Source organism: Pseudorasbora parva, chromosome 14 (genome assembly GCF_024679245.1).
Source record: "Pseudorasbora parva isolate DD20220531a chromosome 14, ASM2467924v1, whole genome shotgun sequence".
Taxonomy (NCBI): Eukaryota; Metazoa; Chordata; class Actinopteri; order Cypriniformes; family Gobionidae; genus Pseudorasbora; species Pseudorasbora parva.
In genome coordinates this window covers 11,708,652-11,731,757 of record NC_090185.1, presented here as the reverse complement: position 1 = coordinate 11,731,757, position 23,106 = coordinate 11,708,652, and the positions used below count along the sequence as shown (strand labels likewise).

General features: G+C 38.7%; 1 protein-coding gene across 3 annotated transcripts in view; it reads left to right on the top strand.

Annotated features, from left to right (window-relative positions):
- The window catches only part of asic1b (acid-sensing (proton-gated) ion channel 1b), a 248,612-nt gene that overhangs the window by 170,128 nt on the left and 55,378 nt on the right, over positions 1-23,106 (top strand). Inside the window, exon 1 of one of the 3 annotated variants that reach the window (XM_067415505.1) lies at positions 3,087-3,749. The exons of the other annotated variants lie outside the window; for them this stretch is intronic. Coding sequence (XP_067271606.1) covers positions 3,087-3,749 — 663 coding nt within the window. Of the gene's footprint in view, positions 1-3,086; positions 3,750-23,106 lie in introns of those variants that run through there. 3 annotated transcript variants of the gene reach the window in all.

The window sequence follows — 23,106 nt, the reverse complement described above, 5'->3', positions numbered from 1 at the left end:
ATCTATCCATCGTAAAAGTGCATCTATCCATCGTAAAAGTGCATCTATCCATCGTAAAAGTGCATCTATCCATCATAAAAGTGCATCTATCCATCATAAAAGTGCATCTATCCATCTTAAAAGTGCATCTATCCATCGTAAAAGTGCATCTATCCATCGTAAAAGTGCATCTATCCATCGTAAAAGTGCATCTATCCATCATAAAAGTGCATCTATCCATCCTAAAAGTGCATCTATCCATCCTAAAAGTGCATCTATCCATCGTAAAAGTGCATCTATCCATCGTAAAAGTGCATCTATCCATCATAAAAGTGCATCTATCCATCCTAAAAGTGCATCTATCCATCCTAAAAGTGCATCTATCCATCCTAAAAGTGCATCTATCCATCATAAAAGTGCATCTATCCATCATAAAAGTGCATCTATCCATTATAAAAGTGCATCTATCCATCATAAAAGTGCATCTATCCATCCTAAAAGTGCATCTATCCATCATAAAAGTGCATCTATCCATCATAAAAGTGCATCTATCCATCATAAAAGTGCATCTATCCATCATAAAAGTGCATCTATCCATCATAAAAGGGCATCTATCATCATAAAAGTGCATCTATCCATCATAAAAGTGCATCTATCCATTATAAAAGTGCATCTATCCATCATAAAAGTGCATCTATCCGTCATAAAAGTGCATCTATCCATCATAAAAGTGCATCTATCCATTATAAAAGTGCATCTATCATCATAAAAGTGCATCTATCCATCATAAAAGTGCATCTATCCATCATAAAAGTGCATCTATCCATCATAAAAGTGCATCCATCCATCATAAAAGTGCATCTATCAATCATAAAAGTGCATCTATCCATCATAAAAGTGCATCTATCCATCATAAAAGTGCATCTATCCATCATAAAAGTGCATCTATCCATTATAAAAGTGCATCTATCCATTATAAAAGTGCATCTATCCATCATAAAAGTGCATCTATCAATCATAAAAGTGCATCTATCCATCATAAAAGTGCATCTATCCATCATAAAAGTGCATCTATCCATCATAAAAGTGCATCTATCCATCATAAAAGTGCATCCATCCATCATAAAAGTGCATCTATCCATCATAAAAGTACATCTATCCATCATAAAAGTACATCTATCCATCATAAAAGTGCATCCATCCATCATAAAAGTGCATCTATCCATCATAAAAGTCACATCATATGCTGGAACACCAGTTCTCTCGTATATGCACATATGACAGTTAGTGGAAGCTAGAGATTGCGGTTTATAAAGTTTTAAATATGGATATTTTTCTTACACAAACACACCAGAAAGCCTTTAATATCCACCAGAGCCATTTGGACTAATTTAATGATGGATAGATGCACTTTTATGGAAAAAACAGAAACCGCCATTCACTGCCATTATAAAGCTTAGAAAAAAGAGCCAGGACATATTTTAATATGACTAATATAATATTTTAATGAAATATTTGTTTGAAAGAAGTCATATACACCTAGAATGACTTGAGGGTGAGAAAATCATGGGCTAATCTTTATTTTTGGCTGAACTATCCCTTTAATTCAACATGAGAGATTTTCTTCACACACACTGACACATTTTTTTGTGACAGGATATAATCAGCCCTGACAATCGGCTAATGGCTAATAGTGAAAATAATAGCTTTTATTGGCCGATACATTGGTGCGTCTCTAATAACTGCCTCAAAAATCCCCCCCAAAAGTGTGAAAAGTCATGCTGTAATACTGCCTGTTGGAAAACATAACTAAACACTACATAAATATAACACAACACTATTTGGAAAATAGTCTCTCATGCTACAACACAATATATATATATAAGTTTGCTCTTATAACTATTCCCAACAAGAGTGGTTCTTGCTCCATTGCATCCACGCCTCAAATAAAATGAGGTTTAATTTCGCCCCCGTAGAGTTCAGTTGAAGTGTGTTTGAATTCTGTCATTTCCTAGTCACAGAAAAGAAAGAGAAACTCAGATTGTCATCGAGTCGTCAGTAGAGATCAATCAATAGAGCAGCTGTGCAACGAGACGCTGTATATTTAAGAGACAGGCAGCAGTGCTTAAAAATAACACTAAAATACTGTGCTTTGAAAATAAATCGAATATGCTTGACTCTTAGATTCTGCCAGAATCAATCTGGCACGATCTAGAATAGCAAGCATGCAGCTAATCACGAGGGGTCTTATTTATGAAATTTCTATGTAAATTTCTTCATTTGAATAACTAAATCAATTCTGATGCAAATTGCCCCATTGAAGTGAACACAGAAATGTATGTACAAAGGCTCTCTGTGTTTGAAATCACGCCAGGATTGATTCTGCTCGTGTTCCATCAACTATGATGATCGAATTGATTAGCGAGTGCTAATTCCCTTTCAGTTAGTAAAGATAAATGAGCACATAAGCGACCATGAGACCGTGTCAGGTGCTCTCGGCTTTCATGCACGCCGTCGGGCCGTATCTGTTCGCCTCATCTGGCCACACACATGCACGCGTGTTGATATCTCGGCTTTCCTCGAAACTCGAGTGTTTATTCATGAGCTGATAAAGCATGAGCGGTGACGCATTCAGTACGGTTCATCAAAGCTTGATGGCTGCTGTACTTTTATCAACTAGGAAAGAATCCCATGACTCTGGATTCATGAAGCATATATTATGTGATATAAACGACCCAGTGTTGTTATTAATGCAACAGCATGAAATGCGCAATGAAATGGGATCTGGTGCTGACATCAGATGCAGGTTGCACTGGGAGTATTCCCTGTCGGAGGGAGGGAGTTCGGGGGCCAGGAAGTGTACAGCATCCCAACAGCGCCCATCCCTCTTCAGATGTGGACGGAGAGACGGATCGCAGGGCATGTCAGAGCGCTCGACACCATTTCTGAAGATGTTTTCCCATCTCTAGTGGCTAGAAGACCAAGTCTGGATTGGCTTTCTAAGGTTAAAAACATCTATAATCAACTACAAAATGACCTTTTAAGTCTAACCGAACTAGTTCTTTGAGTTCTTCGTTGTACTATTGACCAGTTTTTGGGTTTACACCATGGTACGAATCACGTGCACCATCTCCTTCAGCACAGACAACGAGCCGGACGGCCACTCGGGCCAAGATAGCTTCGACGACCACTACAAGCGAGTGGCGTGGTCAAGAGATGGCGAGCACGGGAAGTACCAGGAGGAAGACGACGATTTGGATGCGTGCGACGGGCCAGAAGACGAAGAAGCCCCCGACATCAGCCTCGCCACGTTTTTCGGCGGCTGCTCCCTCCACGGCGGCAACCACGTCTTTGTGGAGGGCAACAAGCTGAGCGTCCGCCGGGGCTTGTGGACGGTGGTCTTCCTGATGGCCATCTCCATGTTCATCGTGCAGGTGGTGGACCGCGTCATCTACTACCTGCAGTACGACTACATCACCATGCTGGACGAGCGCAACGCCAAGAACATGATGTTCCCCGCCATCACGCTCTGCAACTTCAACACGTTCCGCCGCTCGCAGCTGAGCTACAGCGACCTGCTCTTCATGGGGCCGCTGCTGGGGTACGAGGACAACATGGCGCCGGGGATCCCTCTGGCGCCGGAGCCCGACCGGCAAGGCTCTCGGTTCAGCCTCCCCGAGTTCTTCAACCGCACCCGGCACCGCATGGAAGACATGCTGCTGGAGTGCAACTTCGCCGGGAAGGAGTGCGGCCCTGAGCACTGGAGAGAGGTAGGATAGACTCGTTTGAAGTAGGAGTCGAGTTCTGGCCCCCTGGTGCTCGATCCATTCTCGGCGTGTTATTGTTAAGGGCGGCTGACTTTATTCGTGAGAAGATAAATGGACTCGGCGCACTTGAGGCGTCAGAGAAGATGAATAGGTGTTCTCACTGTATCTAACAGGAATCAGAAGCCATTCATTCTTTGTGTTCAGCGTTGCAAATGAAAACAGCATCTCAGACCCCCATTATTACCCTTTGACTGCTCGTGATTGATAATTATACGGTGTAGCTTGCTTTTTGTATAACACATCAGCCTGTTTCAAGGCCACTCGAGGGATTTTTTCCTCTCTCTAGACTTGCTGTTGAAGTTTTGGCAGTGTGGAAATTGGTCTCTGGCATAGTGTTTGCATAGATTTGTCAGATACGATGACAAGGTTATTGCGGATTGTTCTTCGGGATTGGGTTTTAGTAAGGACAAAATCGGGCAGTTTGGTGTTAGCTCCTTCAAAATGAACCGTTTTAAGCGGGAAACTTTAATGAAATGTCAAAGCTTTTGATAAATGTAAGCTGTTTTCTTGCAATATTGAATGTAAGTGTATGCCTACAGAAACGGTGGCAGAAAAGAACTATTTCTGAGTAAATATTTGAAATAAATGTATATTTAGAATTTGGCTAATTATCTGTCATTTAAATAATTTGCGAAATACGAGACAAGATAATTTGGGAAACAACTTCATAAGTCTTTATAATATCGTACTATCTTTGTCATTATTCTTATAATACATGTTTGTATTTTAATTAGTGCTGTCAAATCAATGAATCATGATTAATAGCATCTAACATAGAAAAGTTTATATATATAAAAGTTTGTTTATATATATATAGAGAGAGGGAGAGAGAGAGAGTGTGTGTGTGTGTGTGTGTGTGTGTGTGTGTGTGTGTGTGTGTGTGTGTGTGTGTGTGTGTGTGTGTGTGTGTGTGTGTGTGTGTGTGTGTGTGTGTGTGTGTGTGTGTGTGTGTGTGTGTGTGTGTGTGTGTGTATACACACCACATATATTATATATACATAAAACACAAAGTTTTATGTTAGATGCTATTAATCATGATTCATTGATTTAATCACTATTTTAATATTTTTATTATTATTTATATTATTTAATTATTTTGTTTTTTAACTGGGCTTTATGTATACATATTAAACTGCGGGAAGCTTTACTATTTTTTTATATTTATTATTTCATTAAAAAGACCTATTTTTATATAAATGTTTTTTTATAAATATTATAAATATATATTAAACTGTAGGAAGCTTTATTTTTTATATTTATTTTATTAAATTTTATTAAAATAAAGACCTATTGCTATATAAATGGGTTTGAATATATACACTGTAAAAAATTATTGTTTTTTGTTGATTTAACTTAAAAAAGTAAGTAACCTGGTTGCCTTAAAACTTTGAGTTTATTGAAATTGAAAAAATTGAGTTGATACAATGAAGGAATTTTGTTTAATGAATAGAAACTCAAAATATTATTGAACCACATTAAAAAATTAAAAAATCATGAAAATAACACAATTTGGCATGTTTCACTGTGTCATCAGAAATAAAACACACACAATTACCCAATATGCTTACATTTTTTTAAAATAATATTTTAATAAAGGTTGTTGAATCTCAAAAAAAATTCATTGTATCAACTCAAAATTTGAATTTCAATGAACTCAAAATTTTAAGGCAACCAGGTAACTTTTTTTCTAAATAATTTTTTACAGTGTATACATTAAACTGTAGGAACCTTTGTTTTTTTTATATTTATAATTTTATGTTATAAAGACCTATTATTATGCACTGTAAAAAAAAATATTGTTTTTTCTGTTGGTTTAACTTAAAAAAGTAAGTAACCTGGTTGCCTTAAAATTTTGAGTTTATTGAAATTAAAAATTTGAGTTGAAACAATGAAGGAAATTTGTTTAATAAATAGAAACTCAAAATATTATTGTATCTGAACCACATAAAAAAAATGATAAATCATGAAAATAGCACTATTTGGCATGTCTCACTGCGTCATCAGAAATAAAACACACAATTACCCAATATGCTTACAAAATCTTTTAATAATATTTTAATAAAGGTTGTCGAATCTCAAAAAATGTTCATTGTATTAACTCAAAATTTTAATTTCAATGAACTAAAAATTTTAAGGCAACCAGGTAACTTTTTTCTAAATATTTCTTTACAGTGTGTAGCCTACATTAAACGGTAGGAACCTTTATTTTTTTATATTTATAATTTTATGTTATAAAGACCTATTGTTATATAAATGGGTTTGTATACATATACATTAAACTGTAGGACGCTCCCTTGCTGTAGGATCGTCATATTTGGTTGGAGGTGTTCATTTCAAACCTGCTGATATAGGATTTGTGTTTTGAGTGCAGACTATCGCTGTATCGTTCTTCCCTCAAGAGCGTGTCTGAGTGTGCAGCTAATCCCTTTATGCTGATGAAAAGCGGGCTGCCTGTCTGTGAAATAGGCATTTTGTTTGTCATTGTTGCTGATCTCAAGGTTTCTAGACGGCGCTCGTGCCATCCGAGATCTCCCGTGAGTCGAGCTCTTATTGAGCTGAGTGAATTATGTGGTGCTTCGTCGTAAAGGCCAAGAATATATCTGGTAGCGCTTATTGAAGAATCGGTTTAGAGCACTTAAGTATATTTAGTCTCCTGCCTGGTAAGTGCATATGGGGTTTTAAACGCCGCCGGCCGCGCGCTGATAATGAATGTTTATTATCTGATGCCTCCGGTGGGATGTATTATCATCCTACTTAAAAGGTGCAGAATGGATAATCTCCCATATGCACACAAACAAACCATCCCACGAGCATGATATCTGTATTACATAATCCACATTTAATGGTTCAACTGGCGTATCAGCTCATATTAGCCAGCTCCGTCAGTCAATGCTAATGTTCTTTGCTAATCACGACCTTGTTTGCTAATCATTCTTGCGACACTAAGAATGTGAGCTCACTGTTTGTGAGACTGCATCGATTGACAGATATTTAGAAGAGCGCTCGGGCCGGTCGATAAGAGGTGGGGCCGTGCCAAGCAGACGGGCGGCTCATCTTTCCATCTCAGGGCAGAATTCAAGTCCCACTTCCTCCAGCTCCATTAGACGAGGATCTTTTTTCACCTCCAGAGCACAAGCTCAAGTTTCGCCGTGCCGCACGCCCGGCCGCGCAGTCAAGTAGGCAGCTACTCGGGTCAGAAAGCGCAGTGGATTACGGTAGCAAGAAACATCCATTATCTGTCAATAGTGTAGCGATGTTTGAAGTGCTGCTCGCCCAGTAGCCAAGAAGCCCTTTCACAGTTTTGATCCTTGAGTTTTGATCCTTGAAAGTTGCCATAAAATTGCTAGAGTGCCTTCTGTGTGAACGGAGACACATCCCAGGATTGATCCCAGGATGGGGACCTAGTAACGTTGCCGGAATCAGTCCCGGAACACGCCCTGTGTGAACAAAAGGCAGTAAGGGGTGTGTCATAGTGATGATGCTGAAGCTGAGATCTTTCTCCAGCTAAGTGGAACAGTACATGATGTGCTAGTTTATGATCGATTTAAAAAAAAAAAAAGAGAGATACAGAAGTTTGGTTTCTTAAGAGTGAAACTGCAGATCATAAGCAAACTTAAAGGGATAGTTCACCCTAAAATGAAAATGTGATGTTTATCTGCTCACCCCCAGGGCATCCAACATGTAGGGGTCTTTGTTTCTTCAGTAGAACACAAATGAAGATTTTTAACATCCGTTGCTCATATAATGCATGCCAATGGGGTGTTTTTTTCTATGAGAGCCACTTTGAAAGTAAAAAACACACAGATATACGAATCCGTATTAAACCCTGTGGCTCGTGGTGACACATTGATATCTTAAGACATGAAACAATCGGTTTCTACAAGATTTTTTCAGATCAGACAAATCTCATCTAGTATTCCCAATGCCATTACTTCCATAGAGTAGGGTCTGAAACCCGACGTGACCATAGAAATATATATATAGATTCCTCATTAGTGCCTGCACGGATCGATCAAATGAGATACTATGTAAATATATATCTATGATTGCACCAGGTTTTTGACCTACGTAACAGAAGTAATGGCATTTGGAATACTAGAGGAGATGCGTCTGATATGAGGTAAAAAATTACACACAAGTTCTACAGAAGAAACAAACACACCTACATCTTGGATGCCCTAGCAGATAAACATCAAATTTTCATTTTTGGGTGAACTATCCCTTTAAGCTGCTGCGGAGACATTACACGTCACATTCTGATGTCACATGTCTTTACGGGATGTTTGTGAACGCACACACAGATTCCGAAATTCGTATGACCAACTGAACCCGTTATGAAATCTGAACGGGTAAATCTTTCACCCTCAAACTGTGTCCTAACCACATGTGATGCGATAATATTCCAACGATTCCAAGATTCCAATCAATCAAAAATCACAGCCAATCAGAAGGGTCAAGGCTGTAACCGTGTCTTGAACATTGGGGGAGGGACCATTTTTTCTAGAAAACCTGTAGAAACAGAACAGTGAAGACAATTCTAGGTCTAATTCTAGTTGGGAAATAATCAACTATATGCAAAAAAAAAAAAATTGTTTTTTGCATTAAAATATGCACATATGTACTACTTTTATTTGTATGCCTTAAAGGGTTAGTTCACCCAAAAATGAAATTGATTTTATTAATGACTCACCCTTATGTCGTTCCACACCCGTAAGACCTCAGATGATCTTCAGAACACAGTTTAAGATATTTTAGATTTAGTCCGAGGGCTTTCTGTCCTTTGAATGTAAGTGTATGCCCACTTGCTGTCCACGTCCAGAAGGTAATGAAAACATCATCACAGTAGTCCATATGTGACATCAGTTGGTTAGTTAGACTCTTTTGAAGCGTCGACAATACATTTTGGGTCCAAAAATAACGAAAAATACGACTATTCACAGCATTTTCTTCTCTTCCACGTTTGTTTTCAAACCTCAAATAAAGAATCAAACGGTCGTGAATCAGCCGATTGATTCGTGATTCATATCGCCAATGTCACGTGATTTCAGAAGTTTGCCAGTTTGACACGCGATCCAAATCATGATTCATGACCGTTTGATTCTTTATTTGAGGAACACGGAAGAGAAGAAAATGGTGAATAAAGTCGTATTTTTTGTTTATTTTTGGACCAAAATGTATTGTCGACGCTTCAAAAGAGTCAAACTAACCAACTGATGTCACATATGGACAACTTTGATGATGTTTTCATTACCTTCTGGACGTGGACAGCAAGTGGGCATACACTTACATTCAAAGGACAGAAAGGCCTCGGACTAAATCTACAATATCTTAAACTGTGTTCCGAGGATGAACGGAGGTCTTACAGGTGTGGAACGACATTAGGGTGAGTCATTAATGAAAGAAATTTGTGAACTACATTTGTGAAACTAACCCTTTAGATGTCGAAAAGATAAAACATGTCTTGAATCTTCACACTTAGTTAGGAATGACATGAATTACATAAGTATATTTAAAATTAGAAACAGCCATATTTGAGGGGGGAAAAAGTAAGTTACTGGATGTTACTGTCGGTCGTTTAACATTTCTTTTTGAATGGCTATTAAATGCTTAGCTCACCTCACTTTCTTTCAACGTTAAACCGATGCTTCACGCTGGAATTCGCCCTATGCTTCTGTGACCGGTAAACTCTACTCCGCCTGCTTTGATTTGATTGATCTCAATTATTTTGACATTGACGAGCACTGTTAGACCGCTGAGGCAGACCAAAAATGAGACTAAAAATGTCACTTTTAAACCTTTCTTTATGTCATCCTAACAACATGCAGAGCAGTCCAATAATTTTCCCTGCGAAGAGTGTGTGGGTGGTATCTCTTCAAGCACACTGCACTCACAACCAAAAGGATCAGTACCAAAGTCCCTTTCAGGCAAGTCATTTCACTCGGCGGCCATCTTTGAAATGCCTCTCAGCTATTTCTGTCATGCAAGTGCAGCTCCTGTCTCTTTGAATGGGCAAACATCCAATTCTCCAAAGCTGTTCACCAAGCTTATGATTAAATTTCATATTTGAAATAACCACTGAAAGCTGACAACTGTATCATAAATGTGGGTTCTTATGTTCATAGCGTACATTAAGTAATTTTTCAGGCTGGAACAGCCAATGCGGATGTGCAGTCCTAAGCGCACGTCTCAGAACACTGAGGCTGCGTCTGAAATCGAATACTTCCCTACTATATAGTATGAGAAAAACAGTGTATGAGTAGTATTCAAAAACCAGGGGACGAAAAGTTCCTGGAGGACCTACTACTTACGGTGAGATTCTGAAGTGTGCATACAACGGACACTTTACTATCCCATGAGGCCACAGGAGAGGATTTATGGTTGGTCACATGATAATGATAACATGGTGGATGTAGTACGTCCATATTACATTCATACTACACACACTCATACTACAGGGGCTGCTCATATAATTAGAATATCATCAAAAAGTTGATTTATTTCACAAATTCCATTCAAAAAGTATTCATTCATTACAAACAGACTGATAATGAATGAATGTATTATTTCAAATGTTTATTTCTTTTAATTTTGATGATTATAACTGACAACTAAGGAAAACCCCAAATTCAGTATCTCAGAAAATTTGAATATTGTGAAAAGGTTCAATACTGAAAACACCTGGTGCCACGGTCTAATCAGCTAATTAACTCAAAACAGTTCTCTCAGTCTAGTTCTGTAGGCTACACAATCATGGGGAAGACTGCTGACTTGACATTTCTCCAAAAGACGACCATTGACACCTTGCACAAGGAGGGCAAGACACAAAAGGTCATTGCAAAAGAGGCTGGCTTTTCACAGAGCTCTAATAGAACGGCGAGGGGAATGAAAAGTTGTGGTAGAAAAAAGTGTATAAGCAATAGGGATCGCACCCTAAAGAGGATTGTGAAACAAAACCCATTCAAAAATTTGGGGGAGATTCACAAAGAGTGGACTGCAGCTGGAGTCAGTGCTTCAAGAACAACTACACACAGACGTATGCAAGACATAGGTTTCAGCTGTCGCATTCCTCCTGTCAAGCTACTCATGATCAACAAACAGCGTCAGAAGCGTCATGCCTGGGCTAAAGACAAAAAGGACTGGACTGCTGCTGGGCTGTCCAGTTATGTTCTCTGATGAAAGTAATTTTTGCAGAAAAAAAGTGTACAAGCAATAGGGATAACCGCACCCTACAGAGGATTGTGAAACAAAACCCATTCAAAAATTTGGGGGAGATTCACAAAGAGCGGACTGCAGCTGGAGTCAGTGCTTTAAGAACAACTACGCACAGACGCATGCAAGACATGGGTTTCAGCTGTCGCATTCCTCCTGTCAAGCCACTCTTGAACAACAAACAGCATCAGAAGCGTCATGCCTGGGCTAAAGACAAAAAGGACTGGACTGCTGAAGAGTGGTCCAAAGTTATGTTCTCTGATGAAAGTAATTTTTGCATTTCCTTTGGAAATCAGGGTCCCAGAGTCTGGAGGAAGAGAGGTCAGGCACACAATCTTCATTGCTTGAGGTCCAGTGTACAATTTCCCCTGTCAGTGATGGTTTGGGGTGCCATGTCATCTGGTGTTGTTGTTTTCTGAGGTCCAAGGTCAACGCAGCCTTATACCAGGAAGTTTTAGAGCACTTCATGCTTTGTATTGGTCTTAGGTAATATTCTAATTTTCTGAGATACTGAATTTGGGATTTTACTTAGTTGTCAATTATAATAATCAAAATTAAAATAAATAAACATTTGAAATATATCAGTCTGTGTGTAATCAATGAATATAATATTTAAGTTTCACTTTTTGAATGGAATTAGTCAAATAAATCAACTTTTTAATGATATTCTAATTATATGACCAGCATCTTTATATAGAACATATTTTTTAACATTTGCAAAGTTCAAATTTAAATGTAGTACCTACTCAGTACTTTTGGATGCACCATGACTGTTTCTATAGCAACCTTAGCTTCTAATGGCAGTTGCAGTGACACAATGACTTTACCAATCTGCAATTGGCTCTTATATTTTGAAGGTGATTACATAATATCGTGCGTTGCACTTTCTTTGTCTGTGTCTTTGATCAGTACTCAGTCAAATTATACCATTTTAACATTATTAAAAAATACATACTGAGTGACTGAAGCAATCAGTAATTGAATACGCTTGTTTTTTTCACATTGAATTCACAGTTTGAATGCTCTTGTTTCCGTTCATCTAAGGTGAATCATCCAATATCAGGATGACTGTATAAACCAGACCTGAGGTTATCATTGTCATACTTTGGATGGTGCATTGTCCCAGCCACACAACGCAGAAATAAAAACTTTTTTAAAATTGAATTGTCGCATGCCGCTATCATGGCTGACTAGGACAAAAACTCAGTCTAACATGGAAAAGATACCTTTTATCACATGTTGTGGCATCACATCGTCTGGTTAAAGCGCGGCATAACACAAAATTCCTGAACGCATGACAACTGTGCACAATTAACAATTTTCTGAATGATCAATTTTCACCTAATAAACAATAAAATCCCACAGACTTGCATTGAAGAAGGGACTCTATACGCTGTATGGCTCTTTTTTTACCTTCCAAGCCGCCACAACACCCTAGCAACCAAACAGCATAGATTTGCAAGGGCAAGCAATAGTTTTCTATAGAAAATATATTCTCAGATAAATTTCTTTTGCCAGATGGTTTTCTTTTCTTGAGGAATCTGTGTTATCCAACTGCTCAATTAGGCTAGAAAAAAAGACTTTTGAATGCAATACAGTTAATTATAGATGTGGAATCAATAAGTGGGTTGTCATTTAAGACTCCTGGAGATAAAAGCGCACTGCGCTCTGAGTCTAGGCATTATCTGAAGCTGTATTTGCTGTCGTATGCGTTAAGAAGTGTGTGCTGGTGTTTAATTTGACCTTGAGTGTATAATCTTAACTTGATCTTGATGGTTTATCGGAGGATCGGCACTGATGACAGCAGCTCATCCAATATTAACGAGGCCAGGAAGCACATTTCACAGCAGCTCTGGCTCTGGCTCCGGGCCCCGTCCCTTCATAACCCTCGGAGATGCTTACACAGCGCTCTGGGAAATGCTAATTCATCACGCGGCTGTTTAACGATGATGACAGCGATGGCACTGAAAGCTTCCAGTGTTTGACTAGAGGCTTTGTTGGCCTGCATGTGTGGACTTCCTTTAAAGACTATAAATAAAAGAGGTATGATGATCGATTTTAAAAAAAAATACTTCAAAGGAATTGCACGAGTTCCTAGAGTGTTCTGTGCAGTTGCTAGTGTGTTCTGGGTGGGGCCTTAAGTTTTGTTATGTGGTTGCTAGGACGTTTTTTAGAGTTTTGCTTTGTTGTTGCTTTTGTGTTCTGGGTGGTTGCCAGAGTTTTGTTTTAGGTGGTTGCTAGGGTGTTTCTTTGTGGTTGCTAGGGTGTTCTATGTAGTTGCTAGGGTGTTTCATTGTGGTTGCTAGGGTGTTTTCCAAAGTGTTGCTTTGTAGTTGCTAGGGTGTTTTGGGAGGTTGTCAGACTAATGCTATGAGGTTACTATATGGATGTTTTGGGTGATTGGCAGTGTTGGTTGCTAGGGTGTTCAGTATAGTTGCTAGGGAGTTTATTTGCAGTTGCTAGGGTGTTTCTTTGTGGTTGCTAGGGTGTTTTCCAAGTGTTGCTTTGTGGTTGCTACAGTGTTTTGGGTGGTTTCCAGAGTGCTTCTATGTGGTTGCTATGCTGCTTCACCAACTTTGGATTGCTAGGGTGTTTTGGGGGTTGCCAGAGTGTTGCTATGCACTTGTTAGGGAGTTTTCCCAAGTGTTGCTTTAGATTGCTTGAGTGTGCTAGGTGGTTTCCAGAGTGTTGCTATGCAGTTGCTAGGGTGTTTTCCCAAGTGTTGTGCTGTGTGCATTGTGGTTACTAGTGTGTTTCAGGTAGTTGATAGGTTGTTGCTATGCGGTTGCTGGGGTGTTTTGGGTGGTCGCCAGCATGCTGCAATAAGGTTACTAGGGTGTTCTGGGTTGTTGCTATGCAGTTTTCAGGGAGTTCCAGGTGGTTGTTAGGTGCAGGACAAGCTACATGCCAAAGTTTTATATTTAGGATTAGTGATTTGTTCAAGGCACTCTATGTGCAATAGTGATAGTAAGGCTTCAGTAAACAAATGAAAAGGAATTAGAGATGAATTTCTGTAAAAAATCTCTTGAAATGTGGCTTGGAGTTTGCTTCCAGTGAAGTTTCCTTTGAAAGGGTCTTATGTCACTGCTGCTGTCTGAACACGAGAGGGCACCAGAACACAAAATTACACTTACTCATCAGATTCAGACTCCTTCAGTCCACTGAGTATTGAGCTCCATCAAAAAAAAAAATGTACACATTATATATATATATATTTTTTTTTTGAAGGCATATTGAAGTCAACGTGAAACTAGCTTTATTATTATTGTTTTTTTATTATTATGGTTCCATAAGTGCACTTTATTATTTTTTATTATTCAAAATTAGCTATAATATCAAATCAAATCTAATAACTTTGGCTCTGGGATGATTTTCATTTTCAGCTGATATGAAGCTTTGAGCTTTTTTAATATTTCGTATTGCTTTTATATTTACTTTTTTTTATAATGCCTAGTTCATGTAAGTTTATATAAATACTTTATATATGCAGTTTAATATCTGTAATATAATTTATTGTGAATGCATCAATTCCTGTCCACATTTTTTCTTTTATATATTTCATATTGTTTTTAATATAATGACTAGTTCAAGTGCCCATGTTTTAAATTAATATTAATATTATTATATTTAATATGTATAATCACCATTTTATGTTGACACCATTAGTGTGACAAAGCAGGCAATGAAAACATTTTGATAAATGACTCCTAGAAAGAGTCATTGGTGTTTTCAGGTGCTCTTCTTCTGTGTTTTCAGAAGATATTTGAAAGTTCAAGTGCAACAAAATGTGGTTCAGATGAGTCAAGCTGGCGTACCATCAATCTGTAGCACAAAAACAATCTGCAAAAAGTACCTTTCTGCGAGTTTCATGCCCACACTTATCTTGTTCAGAATAGTGTTGTGATAAATGTACCTCGGCTTTGTTTACCGCGGTAAAGCTGGAGGTGTGCAGATGATCTCCATCACCAATGGCAACACATTGAAAACTCGTCATTGTGTTCTCAGGGTCTGAGCTCGACGCACTCCAACATATCTTAGAAAGCTGAGGACTGAGAGCTTTGATTTACTGCGTGTTTTCATACCTGTCGTGAGGAAACCAAGAACGGCAAATGACTTATTTCAGTGATGGATGTGCAGCATTATCTCAAAGACAATTAACAATTAACCTACACACAGCCTGCTATGACGTCCTTCAGGAGTTTATCGGTGCGTGAAAAAGTTCTCCAGTGAATCAGATGCTTCCAGCTGTTCGCCACAGATCATATTCACATCCATATCTCAATTAAATGTTCAATTGAGTCGCATATTCTTTTAAAGGTGAAGTATGTACTTTTTGCGACACTTGGTAGAATTACCTAAATAAACCATAATTTGCAAACGCCAGCGTCACTTCTCCCTCAACTCAAACATCACCAACACGGCTTTTACTAGTGCTTGTTAGGGTTTGTCCAAACGGGTAAAAGTAGACTAGTTTAAATTAAAGGTTCAACAAATTATTAATACTTTTAGATGTATTGGTATGCATCATGAATAAGCAATTGAGTGGACTGAAATCTGTCTAGAGCAAATACGCCTTTTGCTTATAATAAACCCATCCAACATATCTGACATGAATTGCCACAACTGTTTGAGGCTAAGTAAACATTATAAACTGGTACATTTATCTTTCTAAACGGGTGCTTGATGATCAGTGTTACCTTTGAAAAAGTAATCTAATTACTGATTACTCCTTTAAAAAGTAACTTTGTTACTTTACAGATTACTTGAATTTAAAAGTAACTAAATAAGATTACAATTTACTTTATTAGTTACATTCAGCATTGTCCGAAAACACCCCTGCCACCTCAATATAGAAATGACAACTTTTTGCCAACACTCACTTTATTGGAAGTGCATTTTTAACAGTAACATCAACAATGTATCTCCTGAAATTAAAACAAATATTTCCTGAAAAAAATACTCTCCTCGAGACGCAAGAAAATGATTAAAATAGTAACTCACATTAACTTGGATAAGTTACTTTAATCTGACAACTGGTTTGGAAATAGTAAAGCGTTAGATTACTCGTTAATGGAAAAAAGATTAGAGTAATGCGTTACTGGCATCACTGTTAATGATAGTGTATGGTAAAGAAGCATCCTTTGTAACGCAATGCCTCGTTCGCTTTTCCCAGTGATTAAACAGGTTCATGACCTGTTTAAAGGAACACGCCACTGAACACTCCTCTAGAGTTAAACAGTTGAGTTTTACGGTTTTCAAATCCATTCAGCCGATCTCCGGGTCTAGCGGTAGAACTTTTAGCAGAGCTTAGCATAGATCATTGAATCTGATTAGACCGTTAGCATCTTGCTCAATAAATGACCAAAGAGTTTTGATATTTTTCCTATTTAAAATTTGGCTCTTCTGTAGTGTATTAAGACTGACGGAAAATGAAAAGTTGGCTAGGAACTATACTCTCATTCTCGCGTAATAATCAAGGAACTTTGCTGCCGTACCAAGGGTGCAGTGGCGCAGTGATATTACGCAGCGCCTGAAAATAGGCTAACTTTTGTCAACAACCAATGTGAATACCTGTAAAACTTGGCTTATCCAGGCCGCTGGGGACTATTTTCTGGCGCTGTGCCTAATATCGTTGCACCTGCTGCACCCACATTCTAACAGTCTAATGAGATTCAATGATCAATGATGTATGCTAAAAGTGCTAACGCTAGACCCGGAGACAGGCTGAATGCATTTGAAACTCTAGGGGAGATGGAAAATGTTGCGTGTTCCTTTAATCATTGAAGGTCTAAATGCAGTGAATTTTTGCTTGCACTCCGGTGCCAGAAGCTACATGTCTTTTCCCACGTAATGTGTCAGCCATGGTCCCACACCGGCTAATTCCCTTCTGGCTCCGCCTGCTACAGAAGCCACGCCCCAAACTCTCACTATTGGCTAAGCTGGAAAGACATTGACAGATCTGAGCGGTCCACTCTCAATGTTTATATGTTCCCCGAAAGGCTCACTTTGAAATGCATATAGTAATAGTAGTCAGTGAACCCTCAACTAGGGTTGGAAAGTGTATTTAAACATTAAAAGAAATCGTACAGACCTGTAATTCACCTTTAAAGCAAAACACTACAGGTCAATATAACAGTAACTAAGATAGATAGATAGATAGATAGATAGATAGATAGATAGATAGATAGATAGATAGATAGATAGATAGATAGATAGATAGATAGATAGATAGATAGATAGATAGATAGATAGATAGATAGATAGATAGATAGATAGATAGATAGATAGATAGATAGATAGATAGATAGATAGATAGATAGATAGATAGATAGATAGAGATTTAAATGTTTTTTTTCTTCCCAAAAAGCTCTAAAAATTTACCAGTGCATGAAAATAACTATGGGTTTGCATTTTGCAAGGGGAGATATATGGACCAAACTATTGGAAAATAGAAAATGGCCTCTAAAAAATGAAAAGTGAAATGGTGTAAAGAGGATGAAAATCCCATAAATGGATCCAATTAGAAGGAGCATGACAAATAGGCCCGACCTGACCCCGAAATGTGCCAATAAGCACTTATCACGGCTAATTTGCTCGTTACGTAATCACTAATGGCTTCTTAATGTTTTCATCCGTCATATTGAGTAAAGAAGGCCGTCTGAAACCACTAGGATTTGTGGTTTTGTGAAAGCTTCACGTTTTTTTTTTTAAACTCACCTTTGAGGCGATTCACACTCGGCTGCGTTACACAGTTCAGCTGCTCCTAACTGAGACGGATACTGTCAGATAGGAAGCTCAAATCAATTGTGGAGAGCCAGAGAGGCTTGACTTGTAGTATCTGAGAGATTTCAGGTGTCTGATTATACTGTAAAGGTCACAGAAGCTTGTCTTCATGTATAGATCTGGTTTTGTAGCTCATCTATGCTTGTATACTTGCTTGAGGGATATGCAGAAGTGATGTTTTCTGATGTATTTTACACAGAGAAATGGCAAGCACTTAAAAATCACAATCAGATGGACAGGTTTACATAATGATTTTACTTTGTGAAGTCTCGAGAAGCTTGCTTTAAAAGCACTATATGCAGTTTATATTTTATAAATTAGGAATTTTGTCATTTTACTTCATTACATGTTTTAAGTGAAAGCCTGACGGTTTGTAACGCTATATTAAAATGGTTGTGTTTTAGATTCTCGCAGCTCAGAAGTATAGCAGACATTCTGGAGGGAATGAGAAAGTTCTCAATAAAATGCTGGTTCGAAATTCAATTCAAAGAGTCCTTGGTTGGAAGTGAACAGGATCAGTGACAGAAGAGATTCAGATACGAGGTCAAGCAGGTGTTGAAGTCTCTCTGACACACGCACACAAAAGTGTGTGTTTCCTGCAGGGTGAAGTCGACATGTCCTGCCTCATTACTCTTGCTCTGTGTGTGTCTGACAACCGCTGTTATCCGCTTTCTCTTCACACACCAGACACACACATACACATACACAAACACACACACAAACAGACTGAGGCGTACCTGGAGCTGTAATAATAGAGCCTGGACAGACTCTCTGTGATGCAGACAGCTGGAAAGAGAAGTACCGCTTCCTAGATGTGTTCAGATGCTTTGTGTTGAATCTTGAGAACATGTCTAGTTCATATTTCACCTATCATCAAAAGGAAAATCTGAAATTATATATAAGAAATAGGAACTAAAGACATGAACATCTTGGATGAGATTACCAAATTTTAAGTGAAAAGATCCTTTAATTGTCATGAAAATCTTTAGCCTAGAAATAGACGCACCCTAGCGGAAGTAAATCTAATCTGCCGCGAGTGTCGTCTAGCAACTCTCAATACCCTTCTGAGCTGTAATCGCCAAACTCTTGCCGGGCCAATCACATCGTGTATAGAGTCGGCGGGCGGGGCCATAATGACGACGACCGAGTTGCGTTTGCGTGCTTCTAGTAAACACAGAAACTGGCGAACGGCGGCGGTCTTTCGAATCAGCTTTGACCGTGACTCCGGAAGACTTGGAGTTAAGCTTTTCTCTGAGAAAAGAACAAAGAACGGCACTGAAGTCATTCTTGAAAAGGGAAGATGTGTTCAGAGTTTAGCCGACCGGATACGGTGAATGTTTAATCTATCAACAAGCTCTGTTTCACCTTCGTTGCTCTGGTTGGTGTAGCGCTATCCTATCGCGTGCAGAGGGAGTTTGAAAGACAACCGTTTATCCCGCCCCTCGGATTGAGCTGTCAATGGTGAGTTTCCAGACCAGAAAATCTTGTAATCTTGATATAAAATATCTTAATATTTTTGTTTGCTCTAGCTTGTGTCCTAATCTAGTGGACTAATACAGAGGGGCTGTCTCTCTCCTCCTTTAGCGCAAACACTTGAACTATCTTTCAGATATCAAAAGCACAGCAATTGGTCACGGGGTGCCTCAAGGCTCAGTTCTAGGACCCCTCCCCTTCTCTATATATACTATATTACTAGGATCTAATATATTGACGCACTTTCTTCTACCATGTTTATGCTGATGACACACATTTTTATTTCTACCAGACGACCAAAGTTTATTTCCATTCTGCATAAGTAAATCTGCTTGTGTATTTTCAAGTGATCCTGAAGAGCTTGATAAGTTGTTTCAGGTGTTTTGTGATTAGGGTTGGAACTAAAAAGTACAGTCTGTGTAAGAAATCTGGCATTGTATATAATTAATAGTGTTGGCACTTTAACAAATTGCTTTTGTTCCTCATTTGTAAGCCGCTTTAGATAACAGTGTCTGCATAATGCATAAGTGTAAATGTTTGGGGGGTGAAATACAACCTTCAACACATTCTTTCATTCACTATGATATTTTACATCCGTATTTGTAAAGCTGTTCTGTGTCCTTGTGAGCAACAATCTTCTTTTAAAGGGATCTTTCATGTTGAGGTGAATGAGTTTGATGCTGTAAGGTTTGATGTTATTTCACATTATGACACGTTCATCCATTGGAAATACTATAAAGGACTGACTACAGAACCTTCTCATTCAGTCATTCATTTTGATGAAATATGGTTTTCGTTTTAACATCAAAGTCTGACTTCAGCTTCATTTTGTTCTACAGAAGCTCCACAAAAATTAAACCTGAGCAACCTTCGGCGTGACTTTGAAAATGAATCAAGCGTCATTATTGTGTCTCGTTTCAAAGACAATTTTGAGATCAAACAAAATTAAATAATGAGGAGACCACAGAAATTACCGATGTTCAGACGGTCACCTGAGGTGATAAACTCTAAAAATAAAATTGAGTTTAAATGTAAGAATGGCAATGACTGAGAATATTGCATCTAGGGGCAAGACTTTGATGTCCCGCTGCTCTGAAAAAAACTGACAAGACAGACTGCTGGGAAATCTGACCTGTAGCGAAGCTGACGTGGATCTGTGCGTTGGAAGCAGCTGTTTATCTTTTATAGGCTCTCAGGGAATTCTGGGAAAATGACAGTGTTATTTACTTTAGAGATTGTTTCTGGAGATATTTTCATACTCATGCATGCATGCACTCATTTGTGAGATACTGTTGCTTGTTTTAAAGGTTAGCCATGTGAACAAGATTCATATCTGCAGTGAGCCGGAGCAGCTGACCCATGAGAAGGGTCCAGTTCAACCCATCGGAGAGTCATTCATCAGAACTGCCTCACTAAAACACACTGACTCGCCTGATGACACTTTCCCCTATATAGTAGGCGGAAAACAATACGTGACAAGATTAGTATGTCCAAATTCACAGTACTCATAAAAGAGAAGGCAAAAAGTACCCAGTTGGCCTACTACTCCTGGTGAGATTCTCAAGTGTGCATACGATGGACACTTTAATTTCCCATGAGGCAAAGCCGTAACCATGTCTTGAACATTGGGGGGACTCTTTTTGTCCATTTAGTCCCTGCAATGCCATTAATCAATAGATTGACGCTGTGTGAAGACTATGAACGAGCCCAAAGAGAATGTAAACCCCACCTACTTTGATTTGATTGGCCATCTCAATCATTTTGACATTGACGAGCCCAGTGTTGCCACAGTTAAGTTGAAAAAGTAATTACGAGACGAGTGCTGTTAGACCATTGAAGTTAACCAGACAAAATATAACTTTTAAACATTTTTGTGTCATCCTAACACATCATGTGTCTTTAGTTCATGTGTATAAGTCATTTTTGACTTTCTCATTTAAAGTGGTCAATTCTCAATAGAGATTTGCATTTTATCAACAGTGTCGCCGTTAGAAACTGCTCGCGCAATTCGGACTGAATTATAAACCAGACTTCAGTCATATTGAGCAGATAAATGGTCCAATTAGTTCCTACGGCAACTTATAAAAGTTCTATAAAAAGCTCTGAATGCCCAATGTATTTAAAGTGGGTACAGAAAGTATCAATTGTATGCTCAATTGGGTTTAAGTCAGGGCTCTGGCTGGGCTATTCAAGAATAGTCACAGAGTTGTTGTGAAGCCACTCCGTTATTTTAGCTGTGTGCTTAGGGTCTTGTTGGAAGGTGAACCTTTGGACCAGTCTGAGGTCCTGAGGATAACCCTGTACTTGGCAGCATTCATCTTTCCCTCGATTGCAACCAGTTGTCCTGTCCCTGCAGCTGAAAAACACCCCCACAGCATGATGCTGCCACCACCATGCTTCCCTGTTGGGACTGTATTGGACAGGTGATGAGCAGTGCCTGGTTTTCTCCACACATACCGCTTAGAATTAAGGCCAAAAAGTTATATCTTGGTCTCATCAGACTAGAGAATCTTATTTCTCACCATCTTGGAGTCCCTCTGTTGTTGTTTTATTGCAAACTCCATGCAGGCTTTCATTAGTTAAATATTGGAGAGTCACAGCAAAGGGTCTGAATACTTAGGACCATATGATATTTCAGTAAATCTGCAAAAATTTCAACAATTCTGTGTTTTTCTGTCCAATATGGGGTGCTGTGTACATTAATGAGAAAAATTGGATTATAGCAAATAGCTGCAATATATCAAAGAGTGAAAAATTTTAGATGGTCTGAATACTTCCCATACCCATTAAAAATTAATTAATAGCCTGATTATATTTGGTATTACTGGCATTCACCTGACACTGGAAGCTCACATGATGTAGCCTGACGTGGTCATACTCAATTCTAGTCAGAATATGAGTCTGATACTGCTCCATTGGGCTGTGATTATGGGGCGTCTTTCAACCCAACCAGGAAAGACCTCAATTGGATAGACCTACAACCAATCAGTCAAATGTTTTTTTTTCCAGCGGGTTGTTTTCTATGTCCGCGGGTTGAAGCGACTATTATGTGATATATAGATCCATGAGTGCGAATTTTAGCAGGCAACCTTGCCAAAATAACACACATTTTACCCCCCAAACACCATTTTTCCCCTGGAGAACCCCTCGAGAAGCTATTGTTTAGGGCTAGTAGTTGGTGTGTTTTGTTGTAAAAACTTGGCAACCCTGTCTGCACGCGCGCTGGAATAAACGATCTTAGCCGGTGTTGTAAAAAAATAAATAATTTAATGATATACAGAGTACTTACCCAACATGATCATCATTTCTAAGAGAAATAGTGAAGGTGAATGCAGATACAAACAAGCTCTCCGTTTAGGATTTGAACAAATATAATCCAAGCCCCTTTAATGACGTGATGATTACGTTACTGTTGATCATCTGTCCGTCATCGTCTAAAGCCCACCCTGATGATTTCATTGGTCCGAACAATTTCTGTTCGGGGATAATTACTCCTCTATGGAGCGAGGCCAGACCGAACTGCCCGACCTAAAAAAATTGTAGGCGGGGCTAAATTCGGCTGGTATCCAGGCTACACATGATGATGACACTATGGCCGGATTATATTCATACCATAGAAAAACGCTATTTTATTGTGCAGTTATTCAAAATAAGTTCCTACTTGAGAAAGTATGAATGTTCAGATGTTTCTCTCTCAATCATCTGTCAAGGTGCCTGCGTTTATGATGTGCTTCCCGAATGTTTGGTTTCTTTCAGAATGTTGGATTGTTTCAAAACTTCATAAGATACTTAACCAGATGTCATTTTTGATGTTGTAATGGCCATAATCATTCTA